The sequence below is a fragment of the Hydra viridissima genome, unplaced genomic scaffold (assembly GCF_058129835.1).
Source record: "Hydra viridissima isolate aposymbiotic clone 2 unplaced genomic scaffold, HvirCarnegie_v1 scaffold_3, whole genome shotgun sequence".
Taxonomy (NCBI): Eukaryota; Metazoa; Cnidaria; class Hydrozoa; order Anthoathecata; family Hydridae; genus Hydra; species Hydra viridissima.
In genome coordinates, this window is record NW_028324302.1 from 1,542,011 (window position 1) to 1,567,678 (window position 25,668).

Consider the following 25,668-nt stretch of genomic DNA (forward strand, 5'->3'; position numbering starts at 1 on the left):
TTTGCAGGGCGTCGAGAAAACAATCCGGCTTCAACAGCACGTTGACTAATTGTTCGGTCCAATAAAGGCAGCTCTAATTGCTTTTGTATCTCGACTGATGATATCCAGGGATCTTTCTTGATGTATCTGACGATCATAGAATCCTCTCTAGAAGTGGTGGAACGCGGTCTTCTACCTTTGTTATCTGCTGCCAACTTCCCCGTAGAACGAAATTTGGAACATAGTCTTGATACGGTCCATTTTTTCACGCGATATTTATCACAAATACTTTTTTGTGACATTCCACTTACGTAATTGCCAATAATTTTGTTTCTTAATTCCAATTCAAGACTTTCGGGAGCCATTTTTGCACTTGAAGTCATAAAAATGATAAAAATAAATAATCACGCTTCTCAAGGCTTACCGTGTTACATTTACCTTGTGATGATACAATAATGCTCTGTGGAACACAACGTCTTGGTTGGATGTGGACTGTATTGATGTAATGAAACACTTGTTGTATTTCACTTCTTGCATTGATGTTCTTCGATAAAACACTTTGATAAAACTCACTTCGATAAACTGTCTTGATAATACTGACTAATTGACTTCCATATACTGACTGAATTATATGTCGATTAACATGTCTCTTACATAGTAAAATGAACCTGTGTGAACCTTTTCTGGAAGACTCTAGATGCTTCTTTTCGATGCTTCTGGAAGCTTCTGGATGCGTCTGGATGCTTCTGAATGTTTCTGGATATTTCTGGATGCTACTGGATGCTTCCAGATGCTTCTTCTGGAAACTTCTGGAAGCTTCTTCATGCTTCTGGAAACTTCTGGAAACTTCTAGATACTTCCTTTAATTATTAAAAAACTTCCGTGACGTTGACACGGACCAGACTTAAAAAAAAAAAACAAACCAAAAAAGTTGCACTTGTTTTGTCCGCTGCAAAATGGCACTTGTCAACGAATATCTGCCTGTGTGCTGTCACCTGTCAGCTGATTGTTCATGTCATGGCATGCTATGACTCCAGACTCCTGAACTGTTTGCTATGGCAGTATAGTTCGTTTCGTTTTTAAGACATGTAAAATTAGGAACACTTTTTAGCATTGTTCGATGTTCGTTGCAAATGTTTTGTCCAATATATATTTATATATATATATATATATATATATATATATATATATATATATATATATATATATATATATATATATATATATATATATATATATATATATATATATATATATATATATATATATATATAAAATCCATATAATCTTTAATATATCTCTATATATATAATCTTTCCATACTCATCATGCGCAATTCTATTTCAATAAAAAATTCGTTTCCTTTTTCTCTAGATTTTAAAAGTACTGCACTCTTATCATTTTTATCAGAAGAACTATTTTTAGGTCCCATTTTCAAATGATGTTGAAAAAAACTCTTTCACTGTCTTACCTAGCGCTTTTAAAAAACTTTTCATGTTTGCGTCAAGTTTTTCAAATAACAACACAGATGAACTTTTCTTTTTTATTTATTTTTTATTAAGAAAATAAATACAATTGGAAGTTGTTGTTGATCCTTCAGGTAAAATCTTAGATGCATTATTGGCTACATAAACAACTTTTTTTTTCAAAAAAATTCATTTTTAAAGAAATATTTTTAAAAAAACATTTAATCAAACAATTTCATTTTTAAAATCAATTTCGTCAGGTTTAGGTAGCTGAAAAGTAGCGTTATCTGGAGTTGTTAGCAAAATAATACTGCAATAGGTTAAAAGTGTTGGAAAAGTAGTTGGTCTTTCTCTCAAAGCTTCATCAATTTCATTACAACAACAAGATACTGCAGATGCTTCATTAGCATTTCTTTTATCCTCCATAAAACTTCTATATGCACAGAGAAGAGTGTGTATTTTTGTTTTACAAGAATCTCCACCTCGGTCTAAGTATCCTGCTGCTTTCGTATACAGCCACATCATCCCATATTTTCTTTTTTCTCGTGCACGACTTTAACTGTTCTTGAATGTTTTCTTCTGACCATTTTAGTATAAGTATTTGGTTTCGGTCGCATCACAATGTCCGGACAGTTTGACAACATTTTTTTTTTTTTGTGTATTCATTAAAGTATTTTATTTAAGCTATTTGAAGAAAATGATGTAATTGAATTACAAATCATATATACAATACATATAAATATATGCTTAAATGTATAAAATATAACGTAAGAGAGAGATAAAAAGAGAGAATATTAATATAATACGTCTATAAATAACTTCTTTCGATTTTATATATATACTTAATTGAAAAATTAACGCATCACTTATACATTTCAATTTATATTAATTGTCGTCAATATTATCATATATTTTGACAACCATGTTAAGAATAGAACGCATGAACCCAACTATTTAGATTATAATAATTCTTATTATTATCACCTAAATAGTTGAGTTAATTGACTATGAGGATGCTGTAAAAAAGAACTAAAACCAAAAAAATGGTTCATTTAACAAAATAAAGTTAAATGATTATTATTTTTTAGCAAACTAATACAGCTAAAGCTGAAACATTTTTGATTTATCAATAACTAGTGCCACCACCTCTTGATGTTATTACAGCCTAACAGCGCCGTGGCATAATTTCAATCAAAGATCTAAACGTTTCTTGAGGAATATCTTCCCACACGCAAATAAGTCTTTGTCGCAGCTTGTCTAGGCTGTTAGGTGGTGGATGTTGGCTTCTAACACGGCGTCGCATTATGTCTCAAAGATGCTCTGTTGGGATCATATCTAAACTGCAAGCTAGCCACTTCAAAACCTGAATAATAACAACATTTAAGTACTCAGTAGCAATATCTGCCGTATGTAGTATAGCAGTATCCGGTATAAGATATTCTGCCCCATACCACCAATGAGCCGCCTCCGTATGAATTGGTTTTTCGAATGCAATAAGCAAAATTTTTTTTATTTGGTCATCTGCACTTTCTTGCACGGCAATTAGAACTTACTAAGCAAAACCTTGACTCATCTGTATATAAGAACTGTTGCAAATCATTTATTTCCCAAATTATATGCCTCCTTGCAAAATCCAGTCTGTTTTTTCAGTGGTCTACAGACAATCTGCAACCAGTATCTGCTGCTCGAGGTCGTAAATTTTAGACACTAAGTCTTCTTTTTATGATGTCTTGACTAACAGCAGTTCCATAAACCTCAGCAAGTTGTATTTGGAGACTTCGTGTAGTAGCGAACCGTTCTCTCAGTGTTCGAAGTATTAAAAATTGATTCTAAACGGCATTGTTAGCTCGTTGTCTGCCTTGGCCAAGTCGTCTAGCGTGATGATTGGTCTCTACAAACCTTTGTAGAACCCTTGCAACTGTTGTATGAGACACTCCAAATCTTCTAACAAGTTGGCGATTTTTTAATCCTTCATTGGACAAAGTAACAATTGCAACACATTTATCACGACTTTCTTCTAAAAAGTTGCATTACAAACTGATGTGTTGCTGAAATGACAGTTATCGTTTCTACTGTGAAAGCAATATTAAACCAATACATACTTTTCTTTTGGAAGTGAGGTTTAATTAGAGCAAAACATGCTACTTATGAAAAGCTGATATAATTTCGAAATTAAATTAGGGAAACGGAATGAAACCTATAATAGGCGTAACAATATACATTATCATCTTTGTAACCGAATAATTCGTGAAATACGTAATATATTTGAAAAAAAGTTTGAATTTGTAAGTTGTGTGTTAATTTTTCGGTTAAGTTTTTGTATATATATATATATATATATATATATATATATATATATATATATATACATATATATATATATATATATATATATATATATATATATATATATATATATATATATATATATTTCATTTATCCCAACTTTTTACTTTCGGTTTCCGAGCAAAAATTTTTTAACAAAAAACCTCGCGATGTTGTCTTCATTAGCGACCTTCTTTTAAAGTCATTTATTTGCAACAAGGTTTTAAAAAGCATTGTGAAGGTAAAAATCCGTTACTTGTTTAAATAACCACGGTTAAAACAAGTTTTAATTTTGGTGTGAAAAGGGTATGAGAAGTAAAAAAACTTTTAAAAAAAAAGTGTTTAGCTTTAATTGATAATAGATTTTTATTCGAGTAAAGTTTTTTGAAAAAAAGAACTTGTTAATGTAAATGGAAAACGAAAAAGTAAGAAATGTAATAAGGCATTTTATTTTTTTTTTAAAAAAGACCACAAAAAAAAAATAAAAAGAGAATTGAAAATGGAAAAAGTAGGCTCATTGTAAAACTAAATATAAAAAAAAGGAAGAAATAATAACTATCAAATTCAATTTCAGAGTAAAAATCTAAACAAACCAAAATAAGATTACACAAATAACTGTTAAAAGCCAAGAAAATGTAATACTGCTGTTAATAAAATAAGAGAAAGTAGAATTTCGATTTCCGTAAAATTAAAGGTATGAAAAGTTGTAAATAAAGATTTTACGTTAAGGGCATATTTTCTTATAGGGGTTTTGATATACTATTCATTAATTAGTTGAATTTCTTATTTAATTTAGATAAATTAATTTCATTCTTAGATAAGTTTCTTGTATATGCTTACTATAGTATACTTTCTTTTTGATTTCTCTCTTTCTTCTATGACTCACTTAGAACTTTTCAATACTTATAGGATGTTTTTTCTTCTAACTCATTTCAGGGTTGTAATTAACAACATATCTGTACATTGTTAAAGTCACCGATAGAATTGCAGCACTTCTTTTCACTCCAGCATTGACGCATCTTAGTTATGATCATGGTATTGATAGTTTTAACGTGTATCAATCATTAACGCACAGAGAAAAAATCAAATGTTAAAACTTGCTTAAAGTTTGACAAGTGAACTTAAACGTAAACTTCCTCTAAATATTGATTGGAATGGAACACTGCCGCAAGGCATCACCAGTAAGATTTTGTTGATCAAACTTCAATCTTTTGACTAGCAGCCTATCAATGTTGGTGTTTAGACAAGAAGTTTAATTTATAAAGTTTAGCTTAAACAGGTTATGGGGCTATTGTGGCTTATAACATAATTGAGAATTTTAAGAAATCATCTTTTGACATTAGAATCAACAATATAGGTCCTGCTTATGACGCCTGAATCCTTTTTGAACAAGAACTTGACACAGACAAGCTATATTTTCCATGTCTTTAACACTTGTTTGATGTTTTTTTCTGCTGCAAAGAGAGTAAGCGTCAGGTTTTTTAAGAAGTTTTAAAGCAACTGTCAATTAATTAATAAGATAAGCTTTTAGACATCATCAACAAATAAATTCAAATTCCCCCAGTTTCAATGGTTACCAAAGATATCAACATACTCTCAGAGAAAAAAACAATCTCATTAAGGTAAAATCCATTTTAAGTATTTCATTTAAAGCACCAATATGACTGCAAAAAGCTAGGTGGTTGCCAGAGTTTATATTTTTAGTAAAAACACAGATATTCAAAAAATTGTAAAAGCTAGTGAATTTCTGTTGTGCATTTTTCATGTATTTCATGCTAAAAATTTTTGGCATGTTTGTGATTTCTGTTTACGGTGTTCGCAGGCCTGGAATTACTTTATAATGTTGTCTAGGTTGACTTGAAGCTTCTGACGGACAACCCTCTAGACAAAAAACTTTAAGGTTAATCTCTACACTAGACTACCAAAAACTTTCTTAGAAAAAGAAGTAAGCAGTTTTCCACAGATTAACTAGTCTGCGAAATAGATTTTTGGTGTAAAGGTCGTAAATAAATCTGCGGTAAAGGTAGTGGCTTTAATTAATGAATGGATCAAGCTGCATATAGTTGATAAAAAACAAAAACAGTTTCACATGCTATGAACTTATTCCATTTACAAATACTACAGGAGTCTTTTTTAGTTGCTTCTGTATTTTTAAATAGTTGTTTATTAAGTATTTTATTTACACCTGTGATCAACAGTTTTTTTAGTTTGAATAAAATTTTCTTTTCGTTTTAAAAAATAATGTAGTTATCAGAAATTGCTAAGCTTTAATTCAAGTACCCGTTAATAGTTAGTCAAAATGTCAGTAAATCTTTTTACAATTTCTTATATTGTTGTTGAAAATAAATACGAATTCATAAAGAAAGTCCCCTACCTAAAAAAAGAAAATTTTTTTATTCCTAATTGCTGCTTTTCTAAATATTTGTTATAAATTTGCGAACTGAAACAAAATGGATCAAATACAAGCTACAACATTTTAGCCATTTCTATATATTAAACAAATAATTGATATGGTGATTCTAACTTTGTCAGTTCATATTTTACAAGTGGTCAAGCTTCAGAACCATGGCTAGTTTATTATGTTTGAGTACAAAATAATAATGCAAAATGATAACCAAAAACAAAGAAAAGAATATGTAATTACATTTAAAAGACAGAATTTACTTACCAATTCTAATTTGACTAAACCATTCAGCTGAAATCGGTCTTAATGAACTAGAGGTTTCATCATTTTTCTTGAAAGCAACTGATAACGAATCATCATATAGACTTTCACACATGAGCGCCTCAATATAGTATTTATTGTTTGCTTTTAAAAAGATTTCTTCAGATTTTTGTTCCGGACTATGTTAAAATACCAAAAAATTCCAAATCAATATTAGTGCCATTTTTTTTAGAATGCTATAAAATTCGAGATAAAAGATTTTAAAATGAACTACTCTCTCATCAAAAAAATATAACTTCAAGTTAAACAAAAAGATATGTAAACTTTCAATAACATGGAGTTTAAAAAGTTTCGCTTTCAGACTGATAAGGTTTATTTGTTGTGATTTAATATTATTATTTACTAATATTATTGATTTAGAATGAATTCTTCTAACTCTGCATTATAGTGGCATGGCAGTTATTTATTTAAATGCTACAAGAAAGTTTAATTAGAACGTTTATTTCATAAATCCAAATTTGACTGGGCTCAATTAGATTTGGATTAAGCATTAAAATATGCTTTTTCCAAATTTGATGAATCCAGTCAAACCTGGAGTTGTGAAACAAACGTTCAAGCAATATTTTATGATTGAACATCAGATTTAATAATTTTATGCTTTCTGAACTCCAAGAAGCTTAATGAGGAAAAAAGAATTCAAAAAGAAAAAAAGACTAAGTTATTTAATATTGAGATAAAATAAAAGAAGACTTAAGTCATCTAAATAAACTCAATTGTCTTTATTTAATACAAATATTATCCAAAAAACGCCTTTGCAAAAGAGAGAATCATTTTATAGTGAATCAGATTAATATTAGTTTTATAACATCTCATGTTAAGGGACTACTTTTCACTACCTTTTCCATCATAGACTATGAGTAAAACGTGCTTACCTCAGTAAAATTATTCAGAGGTAAGACGTATTTTAATGTTGATCTTCTGTTGATGTTTTGATTTATTTTATCAGTGAATGTCAAATAAATAAATTTTTTGAAGCATTTTAAGATATTTTGCTGTAATTCCATTGCGCGGAAGCAATTACGTAAAGCAGATATTGACACAGTTTTCTTGAAATGTTGTAAATATTGTTTAAGCGATTTCTTTATGAGCGTATTAAAGTATTTTGAAAAGTATAAATTGAACGCAAAACTAAAGTTAAAGGAGTTTTTAGCGGAAGAGATAATGTTGAATTGCGGTGTCATGTTTGCTGCGAGAAAGCGACACTTACTTTTTGGTTTTTTCTTTTTTTTATGTTTTGCAGATATTTGACCAGAGGATTTTACGTCTTTAATGCTTTTATCCCTGTTATTACATCAACAATGACACACATAAATTCAAGGGCAACTAGTTAAATATCATTAACCAAAAATGTTAGAAAATTTTTTACTTAGATTAGTTTATTCTCTTGAGAATTCATGTATGTTTCTTGTTCTTGTTGTTTATAAATTTACGTGCAATAAAGCCAAGTTCAATTTGTTAAATTAAAATCTAGCTACGAGTTACATAAACTTTTCCACTCTATGAAATAATTTTCAAATGACTTGAAGTTTTAGATTAGAAAAACTAAAAATCATAGAATTTGTCATATTGTCTAAGAAACCCAAAGAAATGGGTTGAAGACACTAATTTTGGCTCAATATGGACTTTTTCCGCTCAAACTAACTAATCAGAAGTAAATCAGAAGATAAAAGACTTGGCAGTAAAATACATTAGATACATTTTGTTTTAAGAGAAAAAGAAACAGTTTATGATTTATTTCATTTTCTCATACAAACAGTACACGGGTAGAATAAAATGCAATGGTGATACTTTTGCTGTGCGTCAGGAATGAGATATTGTAAATAGAACCCTTTGCTCATATAAAATCCGTTCTCTGATCTTAATGATATAAAGAAAGTATGAGTTAGTGCATTCATTTTAATGTTCATATTCTTTTTAGTTAAACAAAGTTTTGATGCTGTTTAACTTCCTAGAAAATTGACTTCTAAACGTAAAGTTTACAATCAAACACAAAATATGTTACTTTTTACGTTAAAAGAAAGGAAATATGAGAAAAATTGGCTTCTATTTTCACGGCACACGTAGTTAAGGACATCAACGACAATTGATTGCTCATTGCAAAAGCATATTTATTATGTTGTTTAATTTACGGGAAATGCCACAACCATGTTGATAATTAGGAAAAATAAAGTTGTTGGTAAAATCGGATGCTAAAAAATAAAACTTTTGGTAAAATTAGATGTTGAATATTGTGAGGAGGGAGAACTAAATTAAAAACGACCATCAATAGAAAAACATACACAAGATGATTAATACTATAATATAATAAAATTCAACAAATGTTCCTTTACAGATTAATAGAACATTTGTTGAATTTTATTATATTATAGAATATACTGAGGAAGGCGATTATAAATTTAGCTCTTTTAGATAAAACCTAACCCTTACCTAACCAAGTACTCCCCAGACCATCAACCTCAATTCCAACCTCCATATACCTAATCCACATAACACCAAACCTAAATCTTCCCCTTCATTAGCTAAACTAAATAACAAACTAAACGTGAAACAGAAAATTAAATTAAATAGCTAAAATAGAAACATAGAAAACGCCACCCTCACAACAAACTCCTCTGATATGTTACATCCTCCTTTCTAACAAATAAAAGTCATTGAACTTCAATATGATCATTTCTTGTTCATTCTTGAAGTTGTAATTTTCTATTTTTTTGTTCTTTTTTTGTTTTACTTTGATAAACTACTTTTGATGGATTTTCTTTTGTAACAATATGAAAATCCTTTAAAGCAGCATTAACTAATAATGAAGCAGATCGATCTGAAACTCAAATTTGATCGCAGGCAAGTGCTTGATTAGATTTTAAGAAATGCAACTATATTAAGATTCTGATTTTGCGTTGATATCAGAGGTTTCAGTTCTAAACAATTCCTCAGATATATTACCTGAGTTTTCAAAAGATGTACCTTTTTCAGTTTCTATTTTACTTTTTTTACTTTTTCCCACTACATCGTTTGCATTAAATTAGCTTTCCTGTTGCAATTATTGTATTGCTTTTCTTTTCATATTTATATGAATTTGGGTAACTTTTTAACAACATTACCAATTGCCATTTTACGGCCTGTTCTCTGATCCACAAGAAAATACCTTTTCCTAATGGGAACTTTTAACACGGCAATGACAGCCAATAAAATATTTACATACACAGATACATATGTTTCTTCAAATCTGCTTTTGAAGGCAGAGGATCTTAATACATTTGAAACATTTCATCATTTAATTGTCGTGGCTCTGCTCTCAATAAGTAAATGATTGGAGCACATATATCAATTGATGTTCCACCCTAAGTCTGTTTTTAAACAAAGCCGGGCTTGGGGTGATGTTTCACCCCGAGTGCGGTTTTTCGTTGAAACTCGGGGTAGGTCATGTTTCACTTGGAGTGAGTGACTTTTTAATGCGAATTAATATTTAGAATTTCTTTTGTAGCGAGTTTTTAAATTAGTTTTACTCCTTCAAAATACAAATGCACAAGATATAATGATTTTAAAAATATTTCATGATTTAAAATATAGTTTATTATATTATAGTTTTAGATATAATAAAAAAATAATCATTTGAATGTCTATGAATATAATGTCTAATTTGTACCTTAATAATCAGAAATGATTTCATTTCATTTATATTACGGATCAAATCGTAAAAAAAAAATTATTACAAAAAATTCAGCAATCCAAAAAGATAATTACTTTTAAAACTTTTAATATCCGCAAAAAATATTATTTTAAAAACTTTCATTATCCATACTTGGAGTATACATGTCGAACTCGGGGTACCTACCCCGAGTTCGGCACCCCAAGCCAGGCTCTGCGTAAAAACCAAACTCAGGGTGGAACATTGAAATAATAACCAAAAACATGTTTATTATGGTGATGGTGAATTTAAAGTCTTTTCTTATCTTAAGAGTTTTTATCGCAATATGCAACGCGGATTAAGTTGGAAAGTTTTATGAACCCTCATTATCTGAAAATAACTGAAATGCTAATTGTTTTGATTGTTTCAATAGCTGGTATTGTTATAAGCAAGACAAACCTTATTAATTTCCTAATTTAAATCCAGAAACTGGTTTTCCAATATTATTCATTTGTCATCTATAACCTCAATACCATGCAAGTGACAAAGATGGAAAGGATATTTTCTCTTTTTTGGTAAATTTCTTAAAACTATTTTGTTTACCATGTGCTAAAATTTTAATCTTATATGGTTTAAAAAATATAGTATGACCAATTATTCAATTTCATGGAGATTTATTCTTTAACTTAGACCAGTAACGTGCAATCGATTGCCCCAGATTATTTGTGCAAAAAATATTTTTGGAGTTTAATATTTCAAATAGTTTATATATTTTAGAGAAAATTTTACTTTCACTATTAACAATTTAAAAAATGTCTATTATTTATCCAGTGGTCGCGGCAAAGTCTCATAAAAGTTGATGGATCGAAAATAAAACGTTTCCACTCCCTTACCTTGACTATTGGTTCGTCAAAAAAAAACAATTAATAATTTATAGCTCCCCTTATAGAGCGCAGTTAATTAAAAGAAGCTATGATAAAAAGTAAAATAGCAGCAATTGTAATAGCCGAAAATTTAAATAAAAGCGTAGAGATGAGCTAAAGTTTTAACACTTACCTTTTCCTTTGCTAGTTATATTTATGCTTTTTATGAAACCAGTGACTGACTTATTCATTTGGTTAGAAGTATATACTGTAACACCCTCAAACGTTCTATAAGCATTATGAATAATAGAATAAACAGTTTTTTCATTTATGCTAATAGAGCAATTATAACGGAGGTAATCAACGTATAAATGAGATACTTTTATCCACTGATCACCTGTAGAATTAACCCCAACCCAATAGTTCAGACCATCTTTTGTTGAATTGATATAATTTTCCGGCATTGATGTTATCCATATTACAAGTGCCCTATTTCCGTCTTTAGAAATGAAATCAATAAGGTTGTTGATAGGTCCAAGGAAATCATATTTTATTTTAAACGAAATAACATAGTTTTCATGAATAGTGGGCAGCATAGTAATAATATTTGACTCCTTCATGTCAATTATTCCAGGTAAAATGACTATTAACTATTTGTTATGTCCTAAACTTTAAACTTTTTTAGTTATTTCTATTATTAGAGAAACTCTCAAATACAGAATTTTCCGCATTTTAAAGAAATATTATTTTGGCTTTTTAGCTTCTTTTCAGCGGCACAGGAGTTTGCAACATATCAAAGCGCTACATTGAACTCGAAGTATGCTCCCCCTGATGCAAATCCCTTGATTTTCTTTCGCAAAGTATTTCATTAAATCAAGGGCTTAAAATATTTCCATGTTTAAGTCCTAAATTATTGAAAGTTTTTAAAATAAAACTCTGTAAAAAAGAAAATGGGCCACTGGTCAATGACCGATAGACATTTATGTGAGCTAATGTTTTATTATAAATCAAACTTCCTTTAAAAAGTTAATGTACCTTTGAGAAAACTATGGTGTTTCTCAAATATAAATGTTTGGTACTGAAAGATGGATTGAACAATGATTGTTGTTCGAGCATAATGAGTATACTTAAAGTTTTTTATTTTGTGTTAGTGTTTTTTTAAATAATGTTTATATACTAGCTATATAAAGAAGGTTTCTTTATTTCAGTAGGACATATTCAGGTGTCTATTGATTTGAATGCAAAAAAGTAATTTCTCCCCTTTTTTTTTTTTTGATATTTTTTTTTATATAAGTTGATATGCATCATAAATCAGTACATGCTCTAGAAAAAGCAAAACCATTTCATTCTTTATTTCAAAAATATCTATGTAGAAAATCTAAAACTTATAAAGATATTTAACAGCTGATTTAAGTTAAGAATAATATAAAAAACGTGGCGCAAAAATCCAAGCTCCCATCCTTTTATAAAACATGTAGAGGTCGCGATTGGTGTTCAAATTGCTTTCCCTGATGTTTTAAGCGGTAATTGCCTCAAAACATTCGCCATGCTAAACCAATTGTGAAATATAAACAAAGAGCCAAAATTATTGAGAAACCATTTGGATCTTCTGGTACCCGAGAACGACTATCTACGATGTGATCACAAGGTTTAAAGAGTAAGAGTAGTCCAACGAAAGTCCAGAAGCACCAGCGAGGTAAACTCACTTTAGGAAATGTATTTTCAAGACACCTTACTTTGTTCAACAAGATCTAGACCAAGTTTTTGAAGATCCAGCGAAGTTGATTAGAAAGTTGTTGGTTGTGAGTGAGTAAATAAAGTCGTTGTATGAGTAAAAAGCTATGCGTTGAATTACCAAGAAAAATCTCCACTTCAAGTCGTATGAAATTAAAATAAGACAGACGCTTTGCAAAGCTGTAAAGAATAGTCCTTATAAGTTCAATCCTAAAATATGCTTTTGTGTTGCTCAAAAAAACATATTTACTGTCAATGCAAAAACCAAACCATAATGGAAAAGTTCTATGCATATACGTGGACAAAAATCAAAAGGTTGACAAATAAACAAGTTTTTTATATTTTTGAAAGTAAAGCAAAAACAGAACCTTGTAAATACTTTAGTTTTTCAGATTTTTAGTACCAAACTTTAAAATTGCTCAAAATTTGCCAACAAAAACCTTAGAACTGATAATTTGAGAACGGCTATACTAATTTTGATGATCAACCCCTTTTTGGAAAGTTATTAAGTACTTTTCGAAAAAAAATTCTTTAATGTTAACAAAAGGCCCAACCGTAATTTTTTCAAACTTTTGTCAAGATTGACCAAATACGGCATCAAATAAGTCAAAAAATTGCTTAGGACGAACCCAAGTGCCCTTGATAAAATCATGACTCAGAAACGTTTTTTGACATTTTTGTAGATAATCTTTTATCAATTTTAATCCCAGAGTTTAAAAGAGATAAAAGATTATCTACACTTTTATAAGACGTTTCTTTTTAAAATCTAACTTTAAATCAATACTTAGTTTCATAATAAATAACTTCATTGTACATAATTTCATTTTAACAACTTCATTCAAAATAGTTGTAATTTTGAAATTACTCATCAATCGCTGCAAGATCCTCCATTATTTTCTGTTCAATATTGTGAGGAGGGAAAATGATAAAAGTGTAAACATTATCTTTAAGTTTTACCCGAATCAAGCATATAACATTCGAACGAAAAAAGAGTGAGTCAACCAAGAAAAGATGTACACGCAGAGAATTATTGAATTTGTCAAATGAATAGACGATATACCGAAAAGAAAAGTAAAAACAACAACAACCAAGAAAAGACATACACACAGAGACTTATTGAACTTGTCATATGAATAAACGATAAAGCGAAAAGAAAAGTAAAAAGCAACAACAACCAAGAAAAGAAGTACGCACAGAGACTTATTGAATTTGTCATATGAATAAACGATAAAGCGAAAAGAAAAGTAAAAAAATAACAACAACCAAGAACAGATGTACGCACGGAAACTTATTCAACCTGTTATATAAATTAATGATGAATAAGTAGCAAAACGGTAAACAACCGAAAACTATAAAAAGCTCAAAAAAAAAGAAAAGAGAACAGTTTTTTTGAAGAGAGTTTTTGAAGAGGTTTTAAGATGGCAAAGTAAGAGTTAAGAAGAGTAAGAGATTTAAAAGAGAATTTTATGTTTGAGTAACTTTAAATAAGCGTTATTATCTGCATTGATTTATTGAGATTTGCATGAGTTAATTTTAAGAGAATATATATTGATGAGAATATTTGAGAGTATTTATTAAGAAAAATAAGTAAGGGAAGAAGAACCAGTAGTAAGTACTTTTGTTTGCATTTCGATTATTAATATTATTGTTGTTATTACTATATGCGTTAAATATTGTTATTGAAAAGTTTGATGCTTTACCGCGCACCTTAGCATATACGCGCCATTACACTTGCGTCACATAAATATAAGAGTGCTTACCGTTACACAGTAATAGAACATTTGTTGAGTTTTATATTATTGAATATACTGAGGACGGCGAATATAAGTTAAGCCTTTTTGATTAAACCTAGCCCTTTCCTAAACAAATACTCCCCAGACCATAAACCTAGTTCCCAACCTCCATATACCTAATCCAAACAACACCAAACCCGAACCTTTCCCTTCCCCTTTCCCTCAAACCTAAGAAAAACTTTAACATTAAGAAAACATAGACATATAAATAAAATAAGAAGATAAAAAAATAAAAAAAAATCCACCGCCTTCACAATATTTATGGAAGTACGGTAGTAGTTGTGATATTATCTTTTGATTCACAACCTATGACAAACTATTTAATTGTCTTAGGCAATTCCGAAGAGTTTTACAGTTTTTTTTTTTTTTTTGTTGCGCTCTTTCAAGTGAACTGAACTTAGTTTGGATCAGATGATGTCATTACTCTATTAAACACATCTGTCAAGTTTGCTTCTCGGCTTTTTTTTTTTGCTCAGAACTCTCTACACCGCCTACAAAATTTGTTTCTGGATTCTGAAGTTTCCTACCCTAACATTCCAAGAGGAACAGGAAAATGGAGTAATAGTTCAGCGGCGTGTGATAGTACATTATGTACGGTCGCTGGCACCTTATACCAAAAAAAAAGGCCTAAGTTTAGTTCGTAAGAGTCTCTATTGTACTCATTGAGTTTAACTGGGTCAATTAAATGTTGACAGTTAAAAGTGATCAAGATATCAATAGTTTTGGGTCGGAAAATGCAGTTCGGCAAACATTACCAGTTATACTAGTACCTGTTTTACATACTTTCAGTAAGTTCATTATCACTCTGAACGCGTTTCTCATTCTATCCTGAATCAATATCTTCCTTTTATTGTACTGCAGTCGTATATGTTTTTGAAACTTTCATATTTTAAAATGAAAATTTTTTATATTTTATATTTTAAAATAAAAAAAAAATTTCATATTTTAAAATAAAAAAAAAATTCTATTATTTCTGCACTTTTCCTCACAAAAATACGTTTTGCAGTGTGCTCCATCAAATCTTGCAATTTTACTTTAACTTTTGTTTTACTAACTTCGATATCTTCTTTGGGTGGTGTGCAATCATTTATCGCTTTCTTACTTGTCTTTATTGATATTCTGCTGCTTGCTGCCATTAGAAAAGTATTTCAAACTTTTCTTTGACTATCCACGCTTCTTAGACGTAGATGTCTCCGCTGATGTCGGTGTTTGCTCTTCAATTTAATCCTTAGCGTTGAGTTTTCCATCAATCCAATTTGGGTGATGGATATGTAATCTTTTTTTTGTTACAGTTTCTTAAATGATTAACTTCTATAGAACATTGCAATTTTTGATGGCTTGTTTTTTTTTTTAATTTCTTTATTTTTTATTATCGATAAAATTAATTTCATTATTGATTCAATACTTTCCACAACAGTTCTTTCGATATTTAAGAAACCAATAATGTTCTTTTATTAAAAAATTATTGAAAAGTTTTCAAATTTTAAAATTTTAATGTTTTAAGTAGAAAACAAATTAAAAACTCATTTCTTATCATCAGACACTTGCGGAGGTACTTTTAACATCAAAGTTGGTCCTAGCTGTATTTTAATACTTGATATAGTGATAATTAATATAAAAGTAAGTTGTAAATTTATACTGTAAGGTACTTTAGAATTCTTAATGGCTTGAAAAATGCATACAGTACCTTTATCAATAATACTAAAGCGGACGAAGGCGGACTAAGGTGGATGGCATGTCTGTTAAAACTTATTATGTTTTATGTTAAAATGCTACCTTAAAAACTGATTTTTTTAAAACTGTCATAAGAATCTCACCAAGAGTTTTTTAAAGACGTTTCATACCTTTATTACGACATGTCCAAGAAAAGTTATATTTTGGATTTTTCTTTTTAGAAGTGTTTTTAATCAAATGAAAATTTCAAATTCAAATTTAGAGGAACAACTTTTCTAATTTTTTAATCGCATAGTTTCCCATTATGTTAATGAAGGAATAACAACTAGCTTGCTCAAGACTCTGATAATGTCTCCACTGTTTCAACAACAAAGTTTCCAGCAACTGCTCACGCGATAAATGTTGCGTCCAGTGAGGTTGATGTATTTTTTCAAAGAAAAGGAAAAGACACAAAAGTTCTTTTACGTGATCTTATAAATGTATTGAATCTTCGGTAGGAAACTGTGTCGTCTGAAAGGCCGTTTGTTTTTTTTATCAATACGGTGTATCCGCCTTCTCGCACGAATTATATGGTGCAAAGTTAGTTGCTAGACAACGCCGACATCTAATAGTTTATAGAATTCGGGCCTCCCAACAATCTAGATTTTGACTATTCGGACTTTCATGCAAGGAGAGTAGTTAAAAGGGTCACTCACAAGACCATACATCCAAATTTGCATCACTGTGAGTCGCTATTGAAACAGCATTTGCTAATATGGACCTTTACGTGCTAAAGTGGGGTTGCTAACTTTTTAGATCGAGAATTGAAGTGGTTATTTAAGCGAATGGGGGAAATATTGAATAAATTTGTTTTTTTGCTATAATTTTTTTAAAAAAACATTCGTAAATATGTTCTTTTAGCAACCTTAATTTTGGGAAGGAAGAAGTAAGTTAAAAATCAACGACAAGAAAAAGACGTACCCTGAAAGTCTCATCAAACTCTCATTTAAATAAATAAAAAGATAAAGCGGAATAAGGAAAATATAAAAAGCAACGACCGGGAAAAGACGTGCATACAGAGACTGTGATTAAATAAATGATGAATAGAAATCGCAACCGAAAACGAATAAAAACTAAAAAATTTTCAAAAAATATAGTCATAAGGAGTTATACAAAAGGTGTAAAAAGAGAATTTCAAGAAAGTTTTCTTAAGGAGAGTGTTTAGAAAATATTTAGGATAAAAAAAAAGCTGAAAGTGTATTACGTGTAATGATCTGGCCTCCCCAAAGCCCAGACCTCAACCCCATTGAGTTACAATTGAATGAATTAGATAGAAAAATTAGAACTGTATGTCTGTCATTAAAATCTCATTTAGGGAACATAGAACAGGAGTGGAATAATATTCAGAAAGAAACAATTAGAAAATTGATTAAAAGAATGCCGAGAACAGTTAAAGCAGTTATCAAAGGGTGGATTTTTTGACGAAAAGAAAATTTAATTATTATAATGACGTTTGTAAATTTTTATTATATACAACTGACTAATAAAATATTTTATATTGAAAATGAATAAAAAATATAGTTTTTGTTACCATAAATTAAAAATTCTATAACGTAATTACATATTCTCTTATTAGTCTATCTTATATTAATAAGAAGTCATCAAATAATACGAAACCTCTTAAAAATAATACCTTGACAAAAGAAACTTTCGCCGAGTTATAATTACCGGCAACGCCATCTCGTAAAGCTATCTTAACTTAAAAAAGTATAACATTAACTGACGTCAGCAGTGCATAACTTCTTTTTTACGTAAAAACGTGAAAAATGAAGTCCAAAATTTAGTTTTAATAAACTAGCCATTACAATGAATAATTCCGCCATTTAAAGAAGAACATTAGTGCTCCTGTATTTAAGAGCCTCAAGGACTTTTTGGTAAATTTTTTTTGTCTACTCTTTAAGGGTTTTTTTTGTCCACTCTTTTAGTCTTTTATCAGATTATTTCTTTTGAGCAAAACTTATTAGGTGTGACTATTGCAGATTGTTGATGTTTGCTGGCGTTTTAACTTTTTTGATGTTGCTGAGTTCGAGTTCTAATATGAAACTTCGTTTCGCAAATGTGTTCTTTTAAGCAGTTGCATTCAATTAAATAAACTCCGGGTTTGGTAATGCCTTGTAGTTTAGATTAATTTTTTACAATTGGCAATGATATTAAATTAGAGTTTGATTTAAAAACTACTCTATATCCAAATTTCTAAATATTTTTCTTAGTTTTGGGGAGAGTGATGGTTTCCGCGATTATGATACTTTATGGAGGGCATCATACTAAAATAGAGTTTTATTTTTCTTTTTCAACCGTTTTTTATTAATTTGGTTTGCAATACTTTTGAGTTGACTTTTGTTGTAACCGTTTTTATTGAATCTTTTAATTAGAAAATTAATCTCATTTTGTAAATAAGATTCACTGCATATCGAGTAAGCCCTGTGAACGTAATCTTTAAATATTGCGATTAAAACTACTGCGTCGTGATTTTAGTGAGGTTAAATTTGAAAATTTGTAATGGCTTCTTTCCTTCAAGCTTTAAATTTGTAATTACCTTGTTCATTATCTTTGCGTCACACAGTGAGTCAAAATTCAAAAAACTGTCAAAAAAACCCCTAAAAAAACAATTGACAGGAAGTAATATTTTGAGTTACAATACCTCTAGAAAACTGGAACTGATTGCTTTTTGTTTAATATTTTGAGTTACAATACCTCTAGAAAACTGGAACTGATTGCTTTTTGTTTAATATTTTGAGTTACAATACCTCTAGAAAACTGGAACTGATTGCTTTTTGTTTAATATTTTGAGTTACAATACCTCTAGAAAACTGGAACTGATTGCTTTTTGTTTAATATTTTGAGTTACAATACCTCTAGAAAACTGGAACTGATTGCTTTTTGTTTAATATTTTGAGTTACAATACCTCTAGAAAACTGGAACTGATTGCTTTTTGTTTAATATTTTGAGTTACAATACCTCTAGAAAACTGGAACTGATTGCTTTTTGTTTAATATTTTGAGTTACAATACCTCTAGAAAACTGGAACTGATTGCTTTTTGTTTAATATTTTGAGTTACAATACTTCTAGAAAACTGGAACTGATTGCTTTTTGTTTAATATTTTGAGTTACAATACTTCTAGAAAACTGGAACTGATTGCTTTTTGTTTAATATTTTGAGTTACAATACTTCTAGAAAACTGGAACTGATTGCTTTTTATTTAATTTTTAAGGATTAACCAAGTTTTGCATCTTTTCCAAAAATTTTATTTATTTTTTTATTGACAAACTCGCGCAAAAAATATTTTCTTTAGTGTTACTCTTTTAAGGCTGATACGGGTAAAAACAGTTCAAAATGTAAGTTGAAGGCATATATTTAAGATAATTGGTAGCTATAAACAAAATTTTCGACACTACATTTTGATTTTAGATTGTAATTCCAAGAATCTTAAAATAAGTCCTGCATATTGATTTTTTTTATTTCTTTAATCATGAGTTTGGTTGAAAAACTAAGAGATTTCACTGGATTTCATGGTAGTTTTAATATTTTTTCTCTGATTGGTATATATGAAAGCAGAAAAAAAAATCAGTTGCCCAATCTTACCCCAATTCAATATACAATCTTTTAAGTCAAATGTAATATTTCATGCTTACAATCTTTTAAAAAAAAGTTATTTATTTTTCACAACTTTTCACACTACATTAGCACAACAGAGAAAAATTGTCGTAACTCAAAAGCCAACATTCAAAAACTCATTCTGAAAGAAATCATTTTAAATTTCAAACCTCAAGAACCAAAAGTTGCATGATCTGACTGCCTACTGTCTGAATTAAACGTTTTAAAATAGAACTTTCATACAAAATAATGAATAATAGTTAATTGATTACATTCATCATGAAAATACATTTTGCTCCTATCATTCAAAAGTTAGGAATTAATCATGATAATTTACATGAGGCTTTTCAACTTGGTCTACACCCTCCTATCTACGAGTTTCGTAGATAGGAGGGTGTAGACCATGGAAATACCTATGAACTTGAATGATAAATCTCAAGAAAACTCTAACAATATTTTATTATTAATTCAAATCTAAATTGCTTTAAACATTTAAGAACCTTCTCAAGACTTCTGGTACATAAACAAACCTGATTTGATAATGAAAAAATAGTTAACAGAAAAGATGTTTGGTAAGGTAGAAAGAAAAGAAATGGGAAGATCTGAGTGAGATAAGTAAAAGATCATAGTAATAAATCAACTGAATTCAAACCAATTAAAAAGTAATTTACTTAAATGTTAAATACTGTTTTGTTTAAGGTTACCAAATCGGTTGAACATCCTGCTGAATCATTGCCATTATCTTCAATAAGAAAAGTGTCAAGAGATCCTACTAAGAAAGATTTTGTTTTTGTCATAAAAAATGCTACAAATCTTGGCAAATTTAAAAGTATGGTGGTTAGTTTTAAAATAAAAATGAAGATTAAGATTTCTGAGGCTTCAATCTTCATTTTTATTAAAAAGTACAGTGTTATCGTTCCGATGAACAGTATCAATTTACTTAAAATTCACCCATAATACAGAACGCAGATATTTACTTCATGAAATTAAGAATGAAAGACAGATACTTATCATGAGTGCGTTGTTCAGATAGAAATATCTGCTTCAACTCCTCTACAGAGTATGTTTAACCATACTCTGACAAGGATACTAACTTTTACTGAATCCCAAAACTCTATGAGAACATTTGCTGAGAGTGGGGGAAAGTTTGAAGGTGCACTTCACTTTAAAGGGAGTTTTTGATGGTGTCTCGAAAATGTATATACACTACCGGCAATTAATTTGAGACCAGTGATGAGAAAACAGTAATTCTAGTAAAAATCAATTAAATCTATCAGTTATATTTTCGTTTATGTTTTTTTCGATCTCAGTGAATAAAGAAACTACAAATTAGTTCATGAAATATACTTTATTTAGTTTTCTACACAAATATTTTTAAACAAATAGAAAACTTAACAAACATGAAAAAGTTAAATTATAAGGTCTTTATTATTTCGCACAAGTTTCAAACTTTGCATTCATCAAAATAACCACCACGTTTCTTCATTACTGCTTCACATATTCTTGGCATACGAAAGATTAATTTGTTTAAAGTTTCCATGGCTACAGCTTTCCAATCCTTTTGCAGTAACTCCCATAAATGTTCCTCAGATTTTAATTGGAATTTCTTCACATACCGGTCAATTTCATCCCAAAGAAGTTTAATGGGATTGAGGTCTGGTGATTGCGCCGGCCACTCCATAAAAGTAAGGGTATTTTCTTGTACTAGTTGATTCAGATAATTTGTACAAAATTTAGATTTGTGCTTTGAGTCATTATCTTGCATAAAAACAGGCTGGCGTCGAACTACCATTCGATGAGCAGATGGAACGGCTTGATTCTCCAAAATTTCTCTGTATTGCTCCTTTTTCATAATTCCACGAACTCTGATCAAATCTCCTATTTTGTGACCTACAAAACAACCCCATACCATTATTGAACCTCCTCCATGGTTACAGTAGGCACAATGCACTGCGGAATGTAACGTTCATTCTGGTGCCGGCGTACAAATATTCTTCTCTTATTGCTTAATAATTCAAACTTGGACTCATCGTTCCATACTACTGCTTTCCATTGACTTATTATCCAGTTGGCATGTTTGCGAGCCCGTTGTAGTCGTTTTACCTTATTTGCTTTCCTTAGCAACGGTTTTTTGGCAGCTACGCGCTCTCAAAGTCCAGCTTTCATCAATCGGTTTCTTATTGTCCCGACACAAACAAGTTTTTCAGCAGCTTCATGGTATTCTCTCACTATTTGTGGAGCTGTTAATTTTTGTTTGACATAGATAATCTCGTAATACGACGATCACCATGTTCATCTATCTTTCTAGGCTGTCCAGGTCACGGTAAGTCACAATATTGACCAATTTCCTTCAAACGCTTGATTTTATTGTGAACTTCTGTCGTTGATATTTTTATTCTTTTTGTAATTTTTCTTTCTGAAACACCTTCTTCATCAAGTAAAACAATGCGTACTCTCTGTTCAAAGCTTAATTCTCGAACTGGAGCCATTTTAGTACAACAAAATAGAAACTAAAAAAAAATAAACAGCTCAAACCATACAATATTTGTATATTCATTTGAAAGTCATAATATACTATATTGGATCTACATAAAGTATCTACAAGAAGCTACCAATGAGAAAAATTATATTTTCAATATCAATTACAAGTCATTAATCAAAATTAAGTAACAGTTAAAAATAATACTTGTATTGTCTTTTATGCTGGAAGAACTCAGCCCATACACTTTTGTATACCTTTGTACATAAGAAAATTTTTTGGTGCAAAAATGCCCATATCCTATTCTATCCACATATTTATTGTGCTCTATTTATTTTTGATCCAAAAATAAAGAAGTGCAATTTTTTATAATCAGATATATTTATTTTTAAAATGTAAATACCGTTTTTAACCACTGGTCTCAAATTAATTGCCGGTAGTGTAACTAAAAATATTCTAATAGGAATATTGGTGAGGCCCAAGTTAACAAGCAAAATCTTTTTCAGACAGCTATTGTTCCACTTAAACCAACCAACATAAAGGAAACAGTATGGTTGAACAAAAAGCCCTCTGTCATACATTACTGTAGACTCCTACAGTTCCAATAACAAAAAGAAACGAAAGAGTTTTTATGAAATTAAGATGAACATAAGGCTGAAATGAATTGACAGGGTGAGTTTGAGGTAAATTTAGAATTAGCAGAGGCAACCCCTGAAAATATTAGTTTTATTAAACGCATTAGTTTCAAAAACCATAAATCTGAAAATGGAAAACCACTTCCCCCTGTTGTTTCGTCTTTTTTTTAATGACGTAATAACAAAATAAAGTTGTTTTTGCTAATGATACTTTTCTCTTTTTTTTGGTTTTGGTCATGGAATAGTAAGAGAAGATGATACGGTATACCGTATCATCTTTTCTTTCTATTCCAAAAAACCAAAATATATTTTGGTTTTTTAAATCCAAATTTTTTTGTTTTAATTATTATATAAGCGCGTTTTGGTTCGAGGAACCCAATTTTTTTTGTTTATATTAATCTTCGTGCGCGTAATAGACTTTAACATGCATACGAATGTGTTGTGCGCGCCTTAGATACACGTAATATTTATTTTAAAAATATGTGGTATATATTGTATACATGGTTTTATATGGTATTTGAAATCGAGGAATCAAAACTTTTTATTCAAATCATTATTTGCTCTCATGAATGGCACTTAAACGCGTACATACGTGTAATACGTGTCCTTGGTACGCGTAAAGTTTGTAATTAGAAATGTTGATGTATTACGTTTATATTTTAAGTTTATATAATTTTTGTTGCTTTTTTTCTTTCTGACTAACTGTGTGTCGAGGAAGTATTTACTCATGAAAAAATACTGTTCGTTATTCCAAAAAAAAGAAATAATTTAGAATTCAACGAGTTCATCAATGATGCAATCATCTTTGCGCCTCAGTCGTTCTCCAGACGCAACTTTTAAACAATCTGCAAATATTCGAACGTAAAATTATAAAAACAGCATAAAAAAACACGAATGAACACTTACATTGAAAAGTTCTGTTTATAAGCACCATTCCAACCTGATAAGAAAACAAAAATCATTCAAGTATGTTTATTATTACAATCTCATAGCGTTCTTTATAACAACTGAAATTTTACTAATATAATAAACGCTGTGGCACTATCGATCTGTAGCTGCATAAACAGATTTATTCTTATTTTAGAATTGAATTCTTTTATCGAAGTGCGTAACTATTCTTCGCGTCATTGATAAACTGTGCTAATGTTGTCTTACAATAAGATGTTAAACTAAAAATGACTTGAACAACATCCTGAATAATTTAACAACTGTAATTATTAAATTATTCGCGATATTATCAAGTGGCTGTTAAATTATTCGCGAGAATATCATATTGCAACTTATATTAAAGCTAAAACCTTTGTTACTTTTGGTATAAGGAAATGCCCCAATAGTTAGTTATACTACTGTTTGATTTGCTTAAAAGTTAAGGCTCTCAGTGAGATCACGTTCAGTTTATTGTATTGCCTATCCAGATAGTCTTTTGTTCGCCATTTCGTATCGCATATAACTTTTTATAGTTTTCATTCTATCAAAATCTTATTTAGCATTAACAAGTTATAACTTTAAGAATCAAGTGAAACCTTGATTATATTTAAATTTAGCTTTGAGATGAGTTATAGGCATAACTAAAGACAAAAGTAATGTTTTCTAGTTTTTCATTGAATTATAATTAAAGGAAGATATATTCGATATCACTTATTCCAACAATTTATTTAACAGTTACTTTTCAACAGCTTGGTTGTGCGCACACCTAATGATCTTTTTTTAGGTAAAGTTATTTAATTTATTACATTTCTTTATTTTTATTATGCGCAAGTAACATCAAGCGATTATGGGTATACCATGTGTTATTATTTTTAAAATGGTGTAAGACGGAAGTAGTGAGCACATTTTTCATTAAGTTCTTGGGGAAAAAGTTAAAATTAATTCAAAATAATGGTTCGCACAACTGAATGTTTTATTATATTATAATTGTCTCGCAAATCAATGTTTGATGAAAGCTATTGTATACAACCATCGTTCATGTCACAATTGTGAAAATATTTTGCTTTTTATTCTAAAATTTTGAAACCTAAAGTTATCCTCTAACGTTATCACTTTCAAAAATGTGGTTTTTATTTTTACAGATATGCTTTGATTAAACGAGAAAACCAACAACCATGCACAAGGTTGTCGACTTTCACGTTTTTAAACTGATTAAATCTTGTTGCTTGCAAACACCTTGACATACGGGAAATCATTCCCTTAACAGATTTTGATTGAAAGAAAAAGTCATTTGCTAAATCAACTTTTTTTCATCAACTTTTTATAAAGACACTTTAAATGTAACTTTTAAATGTAACTGTAAATGTGATTAAAATCAAAAACAGAAAAATTTTAAATGAAAAACTTTCGTACCAGAATGAAGATGTCCTTAAACATTTTGTTTTTAAAAAAAGCATAACTTTTTATTTTTGATACAGCTGCAATTCTGCAGTATGTTGAGTCGATTTCTTCCAATATACCATTTTTGGCAGACAACCTGAAATATTTATTTGATATTAGTTACAACTTAATTCAAAATTTAAATATTAAAAAAGTATTTTTCAAATTCATTTTTGTAGACTTTTTTTAAATGTTAGGATTTTAATAGGAGGTTTTTAAAAAGAAGAACTGTAAAACAGTGATCTTAAATAAGAACAGCTCAGTGTTGGTTACAACGAGAGATTGTTTGTTTATTGATTCTATTTATTGTATTTTGCCATTTGATTGTTTTTAATAACTTAAACTGATCATTTTGTGCGCAGCCATT

At 29.7% G+C, this 25,668-nt stretch overlaps 1 protein-coding gene across 2 annotated transcripts in view; it reads right to left on the reverse strand.

The window, feature by feature from the left end:
- The window catches only part of LOC145201955 (uncharacterized), a 50,992-nt gene extending 25,610 nt beyond the window's left edge, over window positions 1-25,382 (reverse strand). Inside the window, exons 1-3 of one of the 2 annotated variants that reach the window (XM_090082733.1) lie at window positions 25,275-25,382; window positions 23,841-23,874; window positions 6,439-6,614 (exon numbers count right to left, since the gene is read on the reverse strand). In XM_090082733.1, coding sequence (XP_089938859.1) covers window positions 6,439-6,550 — 112 coding nt within the window. In that variant the 5' untranslated portion in view covers window positions 6,551-6,614; window positions 23,841-23,874; window positions 25,275-25,382. Of the gene's footprint in view, window positions 1-6,438; window positions 6,615-7,367; window positions 7,498-23,840; window positions 23,875-25,274 lie in introns of those variants that run through there. The other variant, XM_090082734.1, reaches the window with a different exon arrangement.
- Window positions 25,383-25,668: the final 286 nt, after the last annotated feature.